The 18,278-nt window shown below is 35.8% G+C and overlaps 1 protein-coding gene across 5 annotated transcripts in view; it reads right to left on the minus strand.

Annotated features, from left to right (window-relative positions):
* Positions 1-18,278, minus strand: part of LOC129948324 (active breakpoint cluster region-related protein) — a 143,535-nt gene that overhangs the window by 93,796 nt on the left and 31,461 nt on the right. For all 5 annotated transcript variants that reach the window (XM_056059280.1, XM_056059277.1, XM_056059279.1 and 2 more), the window contains exon 2: positions 15,204-16,048. In XM_056059280.1, coding sequence (XP_055915255.1) covers positions 15,204-16,048 — 845 coding nt within the window. The remainder of the gene's footprint in view (positions 1-15,203; positions 16,049-18,278) is intronic.

Genomic DNA, 18,278 nt, shown 5'->3' on the forward strand with positions numbered 1-18,278 from the left:
CCATTTAACATAGACGACGAAAGCCAACAATCCCGTCCTCCCGACTTAGACGAAGTAAAGATTGCCATATCTAAGTTGAAGTCTAATAAAGCCGCTGGAGCAGATGGCTTGAATGCCGAGCTCTTTAAAGCAGCTGGAGATAAGTTGGTTAGGAGCATGCACCAACTTATCTGTAAGATATGGTCGGAAGAAAACATGCCCGATGAATGGAACCTCAGTATTGTTTGCCCGATCCTGAAAAAAGGAGACCCTCTAAACTGCACCAACTATAGAAGAATCAGTCTGCTCGCCTATAAAAACTTCTCTCCCGTAATATGATAGGTCCTTATCAGTGTGGTTTTAGACCACGAAAGTCCACAGTTGATCAAATGTTCACATTACGCAGATCCCTGAAAAAACTCAAGAACACCAAATCGACACCCACCATCTTTTCATAGATTTCAAGGCCGCATATGACAGCATCTACAGGGACGAGCTGTATAGAGCCATGTCTAGTTTTGGCATCCCTGCCAAACTCTTCCGTTAGTGCAGGATGACCATGGAGCTTGGAAACAACTTCCATAAAGCTTGGAAACAACTCAACAGAACCTTGGAGTAAGTAAGTCTTGAGGGAAAGCACCTCTTAAAAGAACTTAGCGTTTTAGGAAAATTTGTGAAAATGTTTGATTCCATTTTGTTTGCACTGATTACTAAAAAAAGTACAAGTACAATCATGGTCCATTATGTAACTTAAAATAATTAGGGGCTTTACAATTACATGTAATTAGGTATTGAAAATCCTTAATTACATTTTTAAGTAATTGAAAAATTGTATGAAGATTTCAATTAAAAGTAATTGTAATCATTACTTTCAAACTCTGGATTTCTACAATACTTTGTAAAATTCTTAGACTTTTAACATTTTAGAGCTCTAGTTGACAGAGAAGTTGACAAGTTTGTGTTGTAGTTGTTTATCGTTATACACGAAACAGAGTTTACATTTTGCGGAAATTCCATATTTTCTTCATTAAATAGTCACCATAGAAATGGAAATGGTGATTAATTTCCCATTAAATGAAAAATGAAAAACCAACCAAGCGTTACGTTTGAAAGTTCACTCTCAAGTTAAATTGCTTTCAAAAAAGACGAAAACACATCACTTTAAGTTAAGAGGCAGAAGACAACACGTGCAAAAGATTGTTTCCAGTTTCGACCAGAGAAATATCGATAAATAATTCCATCAATTTTTTCATTTCGATTAAAGATTAAGAATTGTTTATAGGAAATATTTCAAAAGTAGTTCTAAAAATGCTGCTTTAAAAAAAAATAATGCATTTTTGTCGCAGTTTCCGGTGTAACGGTGTCGATGAGACTTAAATATAATTATCAATTTATCTTTCAATTATTTATAAATCTGTCGTCGTTGCCGTAAAGTTTATTTTATCTTTTTTTTTTAATTTTGTTTTGTTGGGGTGGATTGGATACAGCTACATAAGCACCTACTGGTAAATCGAGTTTTTCCCGCTGAGTTTTATGCTGTAGGTGGACCCGACCCGGACCGGGTGTGCTTGATATTATTATTGGTTTTGTTTTGTTTCTTTGGCTTTCCTGATTTTTCCAGCAACAATAACGACTGCGACGACGACGACGACGCGTGTTCACAATTTGTGCTGTTGCGAGTTGTGCCGCGCTAAGCTCGCTGCTGCGATGTGCTGCGTTCGTGCCATAAGCAACTTTCACATTGTTCGAGCTAAAGATTTGGGGACACATTAGTTTGGGGCTCATTCTATATCCATAAAGAATATATGGAAGAGAGTATCTGAAGCTGACACAGCTGCAGAGGAATGTAATATATCGACCAAAATGTCAAATAGAATCAACTTAAGCATGGGGAAGTTTTTGTCTTTCTTTTTTTTTTATTGAAATTAATTTATCATTTAGTTTGAAATGTGTACCACTTGTGATCATCCATCATTTGGAGATTTTCATTAAAAATGTTAGATGATGTTCATCCACACACAGCACGCAGAAGAGATCACTTATAATACTCCCGCGGTCTTGAGTGAAATAGCCTCGAAAAAAAAAGATACTATAGAAAAATAAAAACAAACTAGAGTACTTTATATGCGAGCTCTCAAAAAACAAGTGTTGATGGTTTTGGATTGGATTTCATTCAACAGAAACGTTTTAATTAGTTTCAATAAAATAGATTAAAAACGATAGATAATAATTTTTACTGAACTGACAGTTTTTGTGTGTTTACTACAAAATGCATTTAAAATTGCAATTAATATGCAGTGGGTAATTGTTTTTGTCAGTTTTTTTTCTTTAATAAATAAAATAAAATGAATGAATTTTTATTTCAAGATGAAGTTAATTTGAGAGACAAATTAAAACGCATTTCAAACCACGAATGGCGTAGAAATACATCTTTTCTGGTTACAATCGTAAAAGTCTAACTATCAATCTTCGTGTTGGCTAAATTTTGACATGCAATACTATAAATGTGCATTCAAGAGGACACAAGGGTCCACAGGGATTTCTCAAAATCCACCTCTGTCTAACAACTCCTACTCTCACCTCCCGTGGTGAACATTGGGTGCCTAGTTCCTCAACTGGAGATTGGGTTCTAACCCCAGTGGAAAGTTGTTAGGGGCAGCAAACCACAGAGGGGGAGAGGTGTTTCCACTAAGGCACCTCTCCTTATCCAGACGGTAGCGGAGGAATTTCCAAGATGGAATCAACGGTGGCGTCTACAGTTCCAGTAAGGTTGAACTACTTAGTGAACACCTTATAATAAGGCTTCTTCGACTTATTCGGAGCCCAGGCCTATAACGAGCGGTTCTATCCGGCTCCCCATCCTTAAAGTTATACTTAGGATCTGGCCTTCCAGGTTGGGGGTTGTGCCGTCGGGGTGACTTCCTGGCCACGTAAAAATACCTTAAGTTTCGAAGCACCATCAAGCCTCGGATACGGACGGATTTACTATTGACAACCTACGCAAACGAATTAAGGACAACAAACTTCGGATTTGTACGTGGGATGTTAGGTCCCAGACCACACGCGGTCGAAGAATAAGCGGAGGCCTTAGACTGCTATAAAGCAGACATCACCGCCAACCAGGAAATACGATGGGATGGGCCGGGCAAAAAGGGGACTGCGATATTTACTATGGTGACTGCTACCACGAAAACCAACAGCGCTTATTTGGATGCGGATTCGTCATTGGAGCCAGACTTAGGCAAGAAGTCTTGAGCTATAGGTGCATCAATGAGCGCCTCATGACCATACGCATCAAGGCTAAATTCGGCAACATTAGCCTGATATGCGCGCACGCCCCCACAGAAGAGAAAGATGACAACACCAAAGATATGTTCTTCGAGCTCCTAGACAAAACTTATGAGCAGTGCCCTAGCTACGATATTAAAATAGTCCTGGGCGATTTTAATGCCAAGCTAGGAAGGGAAGACATCTTTGGTGGAATAATCGGGAAGAACAGCCTGCACGACAACACTTCCGATAATGGATTCAGGCTCATAGATTTTGCTGCGGGGCGAAACGTCATGGTAGCCAGTACGCGTTTTCCACACCTCAACATCCACAAAGGAACTTGGACTTCTCCAGATCAATCTACCGTCAACCAGATTGACCATATTGCGATCGACGCTAGACACGCTTCCAGCATTATGGATGTACGAACTTTCCGAGGAGCTAACATCGACTCGGACCACTACCTCGTTGTAGCCAAAGTAGCACTTCGGATTTCCAGACCCAAGGCAAAACAGGGAGGTGCTGGGAGAAGATACAACGTCGAACGGCTACAATCGCCAGAGATCGCCAAATCCTTTTCCGACCGAGTGACAAGTAACCTCTCTCGAAGTTCTCTGCCGCCAACACAATGTATCGAAAACCAGTGGCAACATTGCCAAGATGCAATCAGAGAAGCCGCCTCTGATGTGCTGGGTTTCAAACAACCACCAACAAGGAACCCCTGGTTTGATGAGGAATGTCGGCAGGCAAATGCAGCCAAACAACAGGCACGCAAAGCGGCGCTGCATAGAAGGACGAGAGCTGCTCGTGAGCTCTATGAGCAGAAGATACCAATACACACAATACCTCAGTATTGTTTGCCTGATCCTGAAAAAAGGAGACCCTCTAAACTGCATCAACTTTAGAGGAATCAGTCTACTTAACACCGACTATTAAATCTTCTCTGCCGTAATATGTGAACGTCTAAAGCCCATCATCAACAACCTGAAAGGTCCTTATCAGTGTGGTTTTAGACCAGGAAAGTCCACAGTTGATCAAATATTCACATTACGACACATGCTGGAAAAAACCCAAGAACACCAAATCGACACCCACCATCTTTTCATCGATTTCAAGGCCGCATATTACAGCATCTTTAGGGACGAGCTTCATAGAGCCATGTCTAGTTTTGGCATCCCTGCCAAACTCGTCCGTTTGTGCAGGATGACCATAGAGAATTCACGCTGCTCCATAAAGGTTGGAAACAACTTAACAGAACCTTTCGATGCCAAAAAAGGTTTTAGATAAAGCGATGCGCTGTCATGTGATTTTTTTAACATCGTGCTTGGCAAAAGTTTTTGAAAAACTGCTACTTAAAAGGCTTAACAAAATAATTGAAGAAAGAAGACTAATTCCGAGCCATCAGTTTGGATTTAGAAATAAACATTCCACGATAGACCAAGTGCATCGAATTACGGATGTTGTGGAAAAGGCACTTGAAGAAAAACAAGTATGCTCGTCTGTATTCTTAGATGTTGCTCAAGCTTTTGACAAGGTTTGGCACTTGGGACTTGAGTACAAACTGGATAGGCACTTCCCCATGCAGTACTACGAAATACTGAAATCCTACGTTACGAACCGACTCTTTAGAGTACGGTACGACCAAAATTACTCGGAACTTAAGAAAATTGAAGCCGGTGTACCACAAGGAAGTGTCCTAGGACCAACCCTGTATCTGTTATATACAAGGGATATTCCAGTGGACATCAACGCTATCATGGCCACCTTTGCTGATGATACTGCAATATTGGTGCCATATAAATCCGTTACGAAGGCTACACAAAAATTGCAAAATGCAGTCGATAAAGTTAGTGATTGGACGCACAAATGGCGTATCAAATTAAACGAAACAAAATCGACGCATATAAACTTTACACACAAAAACATAAACAATGTTCCAATTTTTATAAACAGTACAGAAGTACCTTACTCCAATACCGCCAAAAACCTTGGAATGAATTTGGATGCAAAGCTTAAATGGAAAGAACACATCAAAAAGAAAAGAGAAGAACTAAACTTGAAGTACAGAAAAATGTACTGGTTAATAGGAAAGAACTCTGACCTATCTATCCAGAACAAACTAATGTTATATAAGCAAGTATTGAAACCTGTTTGGACATATGGCATCCAACTATGGGGCTGTACAAAGAAAACAAATGCTGAACCCATCCAAAAATTCCAAAGCAAGGTCCTTCGTGGAATAATAAATGCCCCTTGGTATATAAGAAATAGCGATCTACATCGTGACCTTCAAATTGAAATGGTTACAGAAGTGGTTAAGAAACACGCTGTATCACACAATCAGCGACTGCAAAGTCATACTAACTCTGAAATGGAGACCGTATTAAATGTACGAGACAATGTTCGGAGATTAAGAAGAACCAAGCCTCATGAGCTGATGGGCTAAAAGCTACGGGAAAGTGTTATAACCTTAAACTTCCCCCAATGCGATTTTAAAAATTAAGAAATAAAAATCATTTGTCGATCTTTCATAGATTGGTCCTGATTCACCGGTGGTTTTAGTGCGGTAAGAGTCCCACACTACTCGGTACCGATTCTTACCGAGTGTCTTTTGAAGATTTCCATCGGATATAAAAAAAAAAAAAAAAAAAATCGTGCTTTAAAGAATAGTGCGGAGCTCACACGTCAATACTAGAGGCACTATCTTTCAAAAGTCTGTCCAATCACTAGCATATGCTGATGACATTGACATAATCGGAAGAACTCAGCGTGAAGTCAATGGGGCTTTTGTAAATATTGAGGCAGAGGCGGCCAAAATGGGTTTAACGGTTGATGAGGGCAAAACAAAGTACATGCTGTCGCCAAATAAGGACAACACCAACGTCTTGGTCAAAACGTCACCATCGACAGACGTTACTTTGAAGTAGTCAAGGACTTCGTCTACCTAAGCTCCGCTGTAAACGCAGAAAACAACACCAGCGCTGAGATCAAACGCAGAATAATTCTTGCTAACCGATGTTTCTTTGGACTAAGAAAGCAGTTGAGTGGGAAAGTACTCTCTCGAGGGACCAAAGTGCCGCTATATAAACCCTTATCATCCCCGTCCTGCTATACGGGGCAGAAGCATGGACTATGACAAAGCGGATGAAAGCACCTTGGGTCGGTTCGAGATAAAAGTTCTTCATGTGATCTACGGTTCCGTATGCATCGAAGGGGAGTGGAGTAGAAGATGGAACGACGAGCTGTACGGGCTGTACAGCGACTTATACTTAGCCAGAAGGGTAAAAGTCCAACGACTAAGATATCTGGGTCACGGAGAGCGCATGGAAACCAATGCTCCGGCCCGGAAAGTCTTCGAATCCACACTCACAGGACAGCGCAGTAGAGGAATACCGCGGATCAGATGGCGCGCACAAGTGGGAAGTGACCCTACCCAACTTGGAGCGTTAAACTGGAGACCGAGCTAGATGGAAAAGTTTGTTGGGTGAGGCTCTAGTTCACACAGGACTGCAGCGCCACCTTAAGTAAGTAAGTAATACTATAAAAAGATCAGGGGTGAATATAATTTTGTCAACAATCAAAATAAATAAAAAATGGTTGATATGTTAAGATGTAGATGGCGCTTAAAGACACTTGTTTCGGAAAGGTTAGTACTGGGATGTGTTCTGAAGTACACAGACTTTTACTATGTCAAGACATTTGGAAATAAGGCTTCATATATTTATAAGTCGTGTTCTTTTATCTATGTAGCAAAAGTATTAGACTTAAATCTCGATGGGTTCAAAAACTTCTGAAAGATCTTAATTTTTTACCACAAATTCTTGGTCCATGATTTAAAAGTATAACAAAAACCTCTTTTTGAAAATTTGATTTATTTCCCAAACATTTTTTTTGATGTTTAGAAAAATGTGCGTTTTATGGCTTTTGTTGGAAGCCAGTAATAAAAATTCAGAATATTAGTTTATTTTCTATCTGTCTAGCCATAAGCTATTAAATTTTATTGGAAAAAGGCTGAGGACTTGATGGATTAAAAATCTGATCTATTTTTTAACCAAAAAATCGATGTTGTTGTTTTACAAACAAATGATTATTCTAAAGGAAACCAATGAGAAGTTATCAGTGTGGGGCGCATATAAGTTATTTTTTGTAATTCAAATGAGCTTCAAGAACAACAAAATCGGAGAAAAATTTCATTAACAAAAATAACTTTTTTCCCAATTTAATATTCAATATTCTTTGCCTATGAGAAATCTGCCAAAAAACGACTTTATTCAGAGAGGTTTTTCGATATTCATCTCTTCGTTAAAAAAAAAAAACATCAATCATTTCGTTAAAGCTTCAGTTTGTAAGAAATCTTCATTACATTAATTTTGTAGAAAAAACAGTTTGCGCCATCTGGATGTGTGCTATATTAACTATGAATAACTCCGCCATTTTCCCTTGATTTTGACAGATAAATACTATTCTGAAACGTCAGTCAGTACCATTTTCTGAGTCGATACACACACACGAGCGCTTTAAAATGAAAACGATTCTTCATGCCCAAAGAATGACCGATGCAGAACCTGATTTTTAAGACACAAAACTAACGGCGGCCAAAGCTCTCCGGTTAATTAAATAAACATAAATGTCGAATTTATGGGACACCGATCCAACAGTTTGTTCATTAAAGTTTGTTCATTGCAGGACCATAAAATTAAGTTTATGTCACCAAGGCTTAAACGTAAACGAACTGCGAATCTAATGCAAGATTCCCCCAAAAGAGCTGATTTTAAGCATCTTGCACATGAGCTACGAACTGCGAACTGTGGATGTTCGCATACTTTGATTTTCTTTCACATGAGCTTTATTTTTATTCGCAGACAGGGACGAATTGTGTGGATAGTATGTGGAACGCGAATAGAGTTTGACAGTTCGTAGCAAAGCCTAGTACGCTGCGCTGATGAGAAATGAAAATTCCCCTATGACGAAATCATTAATGAAAAAAACGTTTTTCAGTACGCTGCTGAACGACGAAATGTGTCATTTTAGTGGATAGCTGTACTAGATTTCTTAGACAATTCTCCACTCTTTTCGTTCTCAATTTAATTGCCTGGCATATTAATTCCTTACGAAATTTTGACGTTTAGTTTTTTTATTGAAAAAAAAAATGTTTACTACTGACTTTCGGTGTTTTGACTTTGATTTATATTTGATTTAAAATAAAATGGATTTGTCTAATGTGATCCAACAATACATTTCTGAATAGGAAACTCAGGATGTTGACGATGTTATTGGTGATGTGCAAGAAGTGAAGAAGACGAGCAGTGAATTTCAACTTCCAAAAAATAAACCGAAGAAAAAATAATTGATTTCTCTTCGGAGGAAAAAAGAAACTGGCTTCGTTGCTTGAAGCCAGTGAAGCTATTTGGAAGTTGGTGCATAGGCTTCCCAAAAATAATTCACCCATTGCGAGCCTCTGGAGTAATATAGCTTCAGAAATGAAAAAACTATGTACTAACTGCTCAACAAAATGTTAATAAATAGAATTATTTTCCACTTTTGTTTACCAGCAGCTGACTGTCAGAACTTGTCAAATGTTTTTGACAGCTGACACAACTCTCTACAAATATTTTTCGCTGTGGTTTTTGTTTTCATTTTGCTCTGCACTTGGAGAAAAATGGCGGAATTATTCACTGCCAACATAGGACACATCTAGATGGCGCACTTGTAGTTAAGTAGTCTGTTTCCTTACTTTGAATTGTCTGTGATGAACTTTGCCATTTAGTCTCAAGTCCTGGGGTGGAATCGGCTAAGGTGATTGTTGATAAATGACAATCAAAGTAATCGATTTCGATCTTTGTAAGGTGGTAGTCAAATTGATATATAAAAAGCTGTCAAAACAATAATGTAATAGTCATTTTTCTGCAAATATGTCGTTGGAGAGGCTCATTTTCAATGAGGAATAAAACCTTTACGTTGAATTGGAGTTGAAATAATTGGTTATGTAAGCGTTTTTAGGAAAGGAATTAAACAACGTTTATTCCAATTTATAGTTTTTATTTAATTTCAATAAGATAAAATACACGAATTCCGTGAAGCGGCGTTGTTTTTTTTAGAAGCTCAAAATGAAACTGAACTAATTTGAAAAAAAAAATAGAGAAGAATATATTTATTTTTAGTTTAGCCCTCTTCTTTCATATTAAGGTGTTAACACAAGAAATCTCTGTGGTGAGGCCACATTACAATATATTTTGACACTCATTTGGGTCCTACCACAGTTAAATGGAAATTGAATTGAGAAGAAATTAAGATATCCGTATATGACACATGTCATGTAGTTGTCGTTTCTATTCAGAACTACCAACCGCTTACAAAACAACGAACAAAGCTTACGACATTCGAAAAAACATAAGAAAAGTAAGAATATTATTAAAACACAGACAAATTAATACTTTTATTTAGATATTTTATAGGAATCATTTTAAAATTTTACCACAGCAACAATGAATTTTGACAATTATAATCTGAAATTGTGCAATCGAATTGAATTCGGTTGAATCTTACACAGACGGAACGAAAATAATAGTCAATTCGACTGTCAAAACATGATAGTCAATTATCACCTTAACCGATTCCACCCCTGTCAAATTCACAAAAAAAATCAAATTGATTGCTATACGGACTAAAGGAATGGACCTATAAATTCTAAAGTAGTACTCAAACTACAAAAACAGAATTTAAATTACTTATGTCAAATGTTTACACAAACGTCAAAGTGACGTTTTTGTTTTTTTTTTACTATATTTGGTTTGCATATACATACATACCTCCAGATATATATTTTTTGGCGAAAGTGTATGAATAAGTTAATCAAAAAAAAAGTTAAATGCAAAGTGAAGGTCCGCTTTTCCAGCAATTACCATTGCAAATATTGACCGACAATCGGTCGACAAAATGTTACTTTCGTAATCAAGAATACTAAACCAAAAGCAAAACCTATACAAAACAACAACATGAGGAAATCAATCAGTACAATAATGCGGTGTGGAATGGAATCATTGATTACACGATAACTGCAACCATCATCATCATCATCATCGTTGCAAAAAGGTTTTGTTATGGAGCAGATGGACATGGACAAGACCCAGAGCAGAGTATACCTCCAACTCTAAACTCCAACTTTTACTGCAATTGCTAAGTCTCTCAATATACTCCACCAAGTAAGCCCCTATCTTTCCTTTCTTCTGGAACGTGATACAAATTTGTTATTCGTTGGCAATTAATCACCAAGCCACCATATTATAGTAGACGAGGGATTTTATGTCTTCTGTGTTGCTTTTTTTTATTTTTATTTTAATTTTTATATCTCCCATAAAGGTACAATCGAGCCCCAGCAGTATAACTGGCTTCGAAACCGGTCCAGAGCACACACCAAAAAGTTGGTTGGTTTTGATGAAGACTCAACAACCTACTCCTCGAATATAGGAAGGTACAAGTCGTCGAGTATATGAACGCATAAATTATATAAAAAAAATGTATAAACTTAATCAGAAACTGTAAAACGGTGCGGGGAGTGACGCAACGCAACGCGACTCGACGGCAGAGAAAAATAGTACAACTGTTGTTCCATAGGTAACGGCTGCTGTTGCCATATTTGTGGTATGATACTGGTACCACGTTCTGAGCTGGAGCTGAAGCTGGAACTAAGCTGAGGTATAAACTGTGGCATTTTGACTTAAAACTGGTATTCCACAAAGTGTAGATGACAAATAAGTAAAAAACCAACAACAAGAAACGTAAAACGTAACCGGTCATTAAGCAGCAGCATATACGAGTATTGCCTGCACTACTTGGCGAACTTCAAGGTAGATTCAAATTGGATAGTTGGATTGGAAGCTGCTGCTATACTACGAGCTTGAGTTTTATAGATACTATATACTTCTGTTGGGGTAGAGATAGGTGCTGCCTGATGCTGAAGCTGGTGCTTTTGATAAATATTATTAAGTGTCTGAACAGTAGGCAAAATTAAGGTCACAGCTTATTTCTTCTTAGTTTTTTCTTCTTCCTAAACACTCTGATGAAGCTTTGCTCTCTCGTCATATATTTCACATATATCACATAATTTGAATGGTATCTTTTATAGTGGATCTGATATTTAGAAGAAAACATCTTTGATGCATTGTTTATATAAAATGGGTAACCTACATAGTTTGTGCTCTCGAGAGATTCAGCGATGATAGTGTAGATAGGTGGAGCTACATAGGTACTGATTGTGCATCAAATCATGCTTCGTTTAACATTTTCCAAACCATCAATGTCATTAGTGTCACAAGAAAGAATATAGGTTACCTATTGAATTTAATTTTTCTCTCTTTTTAGCATCGTTTTTAAATTGTATCTTTAATAAATCTTTAAAATTAAATTTGTACACTTATATTTTCATCTAGCGTCTATGGAAGACTCATTTGAAATAAGGAATATAACCTTTAAGACAAAACTGTCATTTTTGACTTTTGTAAAGTTGAATTGCAGTTGAAATATTTGGTTATATGCAAATTGAATTGAGTATAAATTGAGATATCCGTAAATGACACAAGTTGAATAATTGGAGTTGAAATAATTGGTTATATGCAAATTGAATTGAGTATAAATTGAGATATCCGTAAATGACACATGTCATGTTGTTGTGCTTTTTTCTTTGCTATTTTAGTTTCCTAAATCAAATATTAAATAGATTTTTTTTAATTTTAAGAAGTTAAAGTGTGTGTTTTGTGTCTGCATGTGATTCTTCGATGCCTGTTGTCTGTGTTTTGACAGTTGAGAATGTCAAAATTCGTTGACATTTCTGTTTACTAAGGTTTGGCTATTCATCATGAATCGTTTTGTGTCAGAAAAACTGTCCCCGAATCGTGGAAATTTACTTTAAGAAAAAAACTGGAGCACTTCGTAGATTTTATTTACAATATTAAGTGATGAAGATCATTGCAAAATTTCCTTGTAACGGGTTATTTATTTTGCGGTTTAAAAATTATAGGGCTGGAATTCGACATCTGTCAAACCAAGTTTTTAAACCATTTTTTTGTTGATTTCAGTTGAAAGCAAAAATACTCCATTTACCAAGATGGGAATCTTTCGTACGTTTCACTCTCCAAAACCCGTTTGTTTACATTGTTGTATTTGTAATTTTGACAATTAGTTCATGAATAGATGTGAAAACCAACGAAAAAAAAAAACGATGCGTTGGGCTAGATGGCACTTTGCAAAGGAAAAACAAAATGAGGAGGTTTTTTCGATGAAAAAGTCAGTTTTAAGATTTAATTTTGGAGTAATTTTGTTGATAGCGAACCAATGTACATTTTTGTCTTGAAAAAATCATGTTCAACATCAGTTTATTGTAATTAATTCACTAATTTACAGTAATCACTACGAAATTCTTTAAATTTCATAATTAACTTCGGATTATTGTATCAAAGATGCGTTCGAAGAACCATCAAGTTAAGGGTGCGAGCGCAATTTATTGAATTATAAAAAATGTTCGTTAATCAGCGGTCGAAATATTTTGTCAATTTAATTAATCCAAGTATATTTATAGTTCGTTTTTAATGATTTAAGCTTGCAACTATTTTTCAATTCCATTTTGATTTATAAATACTAAATTTAAAAAAAGAGAGTTATAATCGAAAAATACCTTATCCATAACATTCTTGATTGATGGAAGAGTAAATATATTTGCTATCAAAAAAAAAAACTATGCATCGAAGGAACACCAATGTTTTGAAAAACTTATCAGAACGATTATAGCGAACCTGTTGAATAAATGCAGATCTAATAAAATGCAAATTTTGACATTTATCACAAAATAAAAATGTCAAAACTCATTCAATAGATCATGTAATCGACATTAATGTTTATTGTTGACGTGAAGAAGTTTTTTTTAGTGAATTCAAACAGTTTAACGCAAAATATAATTTTCATTCATTCCTTAAAAATGTTAAGTTACCAAAGTTCAAATTTACTTATTATTGTTTGAAGGGTAAAAGTGCTGCTAATAATAAACAAAATTAATGAGTTTTACGTACATGTTTTTCTTAATATAATAAATACTTCCAAAAATTACATTTTATAAATGCAGAACATAAACAATAGTTTTCTGATATAATTCACCTATTGTTTCCACCTGAACTCCTAACTTCTTCCAACTTAAGACCATGTCAGCACTTCAGATTCTATTAGTTAGGATTGTTTAGTTTCTGAACGAGGCCATGAAACATTAAAAATGAAGCATTTAGATGTGCCTGATGACTTAAACGAAGCATTTTGATGGGCCAGAAGACTAAATGTGAGAAAGTGTTTGGTTTTTGCATCATTTCACGCAAACTTTCTCACATTTAATCTGCAGTTAGCTTGTAGGCAAACCGAAATGTCAGTCTGAGATTGACATCTTGTTAAATATAGTACTAAAAATATAGCTGATGTTAGTCCCAACTCAAAGGCTTTTTATTACTGTTATTGGCCCTATGTTAACTAATTGGTTTATACGGACAAACAAAAGCAAATTTTGAAACATTGGAATAGGATGGAAATGTCGAAGTTACTATTGACGCCATCTGGATAGACTTATGGCTGAATCACAAATACGTTTCAGCTTCGGTTTCGTCTGCGTTACGGTGGGCCTGCTTCAAGGTTGCTTTAAATGACACTTCTATTATTTCATCCCTCCAAAGAGCATTTTGTTTGTTGACATTTTTTTACAGCTGTTGAGCTGTCAGACAAAGCAAATATTCAGATAATTGAACTAGAGCTTCCGTTTGGAGTCACATTACGTTACATTACGTTCTTTTCCTTGCGATTGTCAAACGAAACGTAAGGTCAAAGCTCCATTGTGATAGCATGCATTGAATTCATATTGCTGAACTCGTAAACGTCAGGTGAAGCCGAAGCTGAAGCGTGTTTGTGATTCAGCCATTATTGGTAAATGTAGTGACAAAACGAACTGATCGAATGTTTGAACTGTGAATCCGTTTTAGATCAGTGAAAAATGAAGAACAAATATAATAACTCGGTGGTCTTGTGTCTTAAATGAGAATTTTCATTAATATCGTTTGCTTGACAATTCATAAAAAAAAACTCTTTTAATAGCAATATTTAAAATTAAATATGCTATAACTGACAAAATGTTTTGAAAGAATTTAATATGAACCGAAAAAAATAGCGATTTTTTTTTAGGTAAAAATATTTCAACGAAGGTCTTGATTTGAGGACTTGTACGCAGCATACAAAAATAAAAATCGTCCTAATCGCTCTATTTACAGTCAAATACATCAAATTTACTGATAATCCGTCTTGCAAGAACCCAATTTGAACCGATAAAATTAAGTAAATGATTTTTGCTTGCTTTTTCTCTCCACTTTTTATTTTGTACACGGAGGACTTGAGGGGTAGCAAACACTATGTCAAAATAAGTCATATTTCGTAGTGAAAGGTTTTTAACTCATTCAAACTTTAATTCTTAATAATTAAGTTTATTGCATCCATGCAGCTCAAAATTGACCGTTGAAATAGAAGTGACAGTTGTTATTTTGCTCTTTTCCCAAAGATACATAAACAAAAATAGAGACTTTCTAAAATAATGAAAGATTTATTAATCACATCATATCAAACATGAAACCAACTAAAAATTTTGTATGGACTATTAACGACTAATTGACCGCAGATTATTCATCTGTCAACTTTTTGATCGGTGAATGTTGTTTTATTAAAATGACATTCATTTTTTCTTATTTATTAAACCACAAAATAGAAAACTTTACTGTTTCTCTGTACTATTTCAATGTGCATTAACGTATACTAGAGTTAAAAGCATTTGTATTCAATGTCAACATTCATATATATAAATAAAATAAAATGTAAATGTCAAATGACAAATGACAAATAACATAAACATAAAAATAAAAATAAACATATAAACTCACCTCGGTGGGACCTTTTTCTTTGCATCTATATTTGACATAAACAACGATGATGACGATGTCATAAGCGTCGATGAGGGCGATGTCGATGCCGAAGACATTGCAGCAACTGAAGTTGAAGACGTCATAGCCGGTGACATTGGCGGAGCAGTTGGTTCAATTTTCGATGACTTACGCTCGAAACTACTAAATGTCAACTCATTCTCACTCGAATGCCTATCATGATCGTTGATGCTGGCAACAGTGGTTTCTGGCAACGCCGACGCACAACTCACTGGAACAACTTCAGCTGCAATCGCTGCAACAGACTGCGTAGGCTGGTGATGTTCATTGCCATTGCTTGTGGAGGCGACATTGTTCGGCTCCACAATTGTATTGGGCTCATTTACTTCAATTACTGTTACAAAGTGTGACGGTTTGTCCGATGATCGATTACTGCTCCTATCCAAGCTGCTACTGCAACTGCTGCTACTCCCTCCAGTATCTGATGTTGTTGATGTTGGCTTAACTCCTTCCCTAACAACACCACCGACGACGGTCTGTTGCTGCTTTTGCTTCTGAGACTGTTGCTGTTGGTGTTGTTCCGCATTTATCTCGGCTGCCTTGAAACCAGATGCCAGCTCTGTAATGCATTGATTAAGTGCTCCATTCTTTTGTATTTGCATATTTTTAATGTCTTTTTCTGTTCGAGAATCTTTGTCATCTGATGTGATGGCTAAGTCTAATTGTTTGCTGCTATTTCTATTGTCCAATGCGCTGGTGCTGCCGTTATTTATATTGGTTGTTTCTTTGTAGCTGACGCGTTTGTTGATTTCGCGACTAGCACGATCTTCACGTAGATTTACGCTCTGAAACACAAAAATAAAGATAGGTTAGTACATATATAAACTTTGCATTGAATTTTATTTTATTTTATTTTCACATTCAACACCTTTTTTTTACAAAATTCCAAGTATCAAGTTTGCGTTAAGGATTGGTCAATTTTTTACACATCCGTGGAGTGCAGCTTAAGAAATAATATTTATAGGAGCTTCTGTTATCTTTCTGTAACAGTTTGGTATTTTTAGAAGTTTTTAAGGATTTGATCTCAAATCAAAAATAAATGAATGACATTTCTGTTTTGACAGATCTGGATCAAAAATAAACTGATTTTTTTTACCAATGGAAAATCCCATAAATCCTTCTTTACTTTTTCTTAATAAGTTTGCAACTAGTTGTTTTGATTTTTCGTCACTTTAGCTATCAAAATCGTTCAATAAAATCTCATCTTTTCACAAGATTGAGCGCTGCCCTCGCTTATCAAAAACTTATTATAAATGTCAAAAATGACAGTGTGCACAAGCTTCAGTTTTTGAAGTCTACCAATAATCAAAGTATTTAAATATTATTTTGTTTGTTCCTTTCTCACAGCAAATGTCGTGAATTTATTTACTAGGGTTAAAGAAACTTTACTTTTTTTAAGTAACTTTGCAAGCCTTTCGACCAAAACCGAATTTAAGATAATTTTTTAAATGACAACAACTCATAACTACACGTTCGCATAGAAGAATGCTTATCAGAGAAATAAATCAATCAATGTCAATTAATGTCTTCGTTAAAAATTGAATGTTTGGGTTCAACCAACATTTTCGTTATTTTTAAATCGATCAGTTTGTAGAAAAAAGTTTCAAAAACTTGTCTATGGAGATTTACATGATCTTTAAATGTTCCTAGTGTGAAAATGGATCTGTCACTTTGACTTCACAAAAAACATTGGAAATGCTAATATATTATGTAGAAAACGTACTCAAGTGTCATTCTTTTTTTTTTTTGAGTTTAAGTTGTTAGCGCAGCCATTTAACATCTGTCAAATTCAGCTGTCATATGAAGTGTCAAAAATTTTAATTGAATGTTTGTAATTTATGATGATATATCGGGTGATAATAAAACCGAACTCTGGACACATTTAAAACCAACATTGCTCAAACTATAGCCGAGATACATACCACCCAAAATACAGCTATAAGTTGTCAAAGTGACATCAAAAAAATCAATTGTTGCTAATATACATATAACTATGAATACACTAAATTAACATCAAAATTGGGTGTTCATTACCTTCGAGAACGAAAAAATAGTAACATCGTGATATTTGTTGACACAAAAATCAGCAATAGGCAAAAAAATCAATATATTGAAATCCCGATTTTCCAATGGAAAATGTCATAAAAACAAATTTATAACTTTTCATTAAATCTTGAAGCAATTAGGAAACGAATCAGAAATTCAAATCATTCTACTTATTTTTTTTTGTTTCATTTCGCTTGTCAATTCTACTGCAATAAATTAAGGTACATAATTAATTACGTCAAATAAAAACTAACAGAGAGAGTTTTCCAATAAAAAAATACAAATCGAACAATCCCAATGGTAGAATTTTAATGACACATCTTTTTATTTTGTATTTACATATTTTTACTATCATTTCGAGAGAATTTATTTACATGAATGTTTTTGATGATTGATAAATTTGTCAAACTCCAACTCCTTCATCATCATCCATCGTGTCCATCTGTCAGTCACGTTTTGAATGGAGACAAAAAAAAATTGGCATTAATTTTTTGTAGCCAAAAATAAACGCAAACAAATCAGGCAAATAAACCAAAAAAAAACTCTTATTTGCTCATATCACCAGCGATGTGAACAGACCCAAAAAAAAAACCTTCTGTCAGCACCAGCGCCATTAAGAGGCAACACTCTGTAACTCTACATGTATACAGCTGAAGCGATTGTACAAGCAAAATTCAGGTGTTATTATGTCTGACACGTTTGGCAAATGTTTCTACACGAAGCGTTGTCGCTCATCGTCGTTCGTTTTCGTTGTTGTAGACGTTCGCTTCTGAAAAGTTGGCTGATGATGATGATGATGCGGCCTATTAAAACGAGGCTTCTCCTCCATTGACACACTCCATGGGTAGGTCGGGGAGGCGAGGGGGTTTGAAATAGAGGAAAGTTATTTGCGCCATGCCATCATCAGCATATAATAATTATTGTCGATCGAGTGAATTTGTATGCCGGCAGCACCGGCGGCGTTATAGG

Source organism: Eupeodes corollae, chromosome 2 (assembly GCF_945859685.1).
Source record: "Eupeodes corollae chromosome 2, idEupCoro1.1, whole genome shotgun sequence".
Classification (NCBI taxonomy): Eukaryota; Metazoa; Arthropoda; class Insecta; order Diptera; family Syrphidae; genus Eupeodes; species Eupeodes corollae.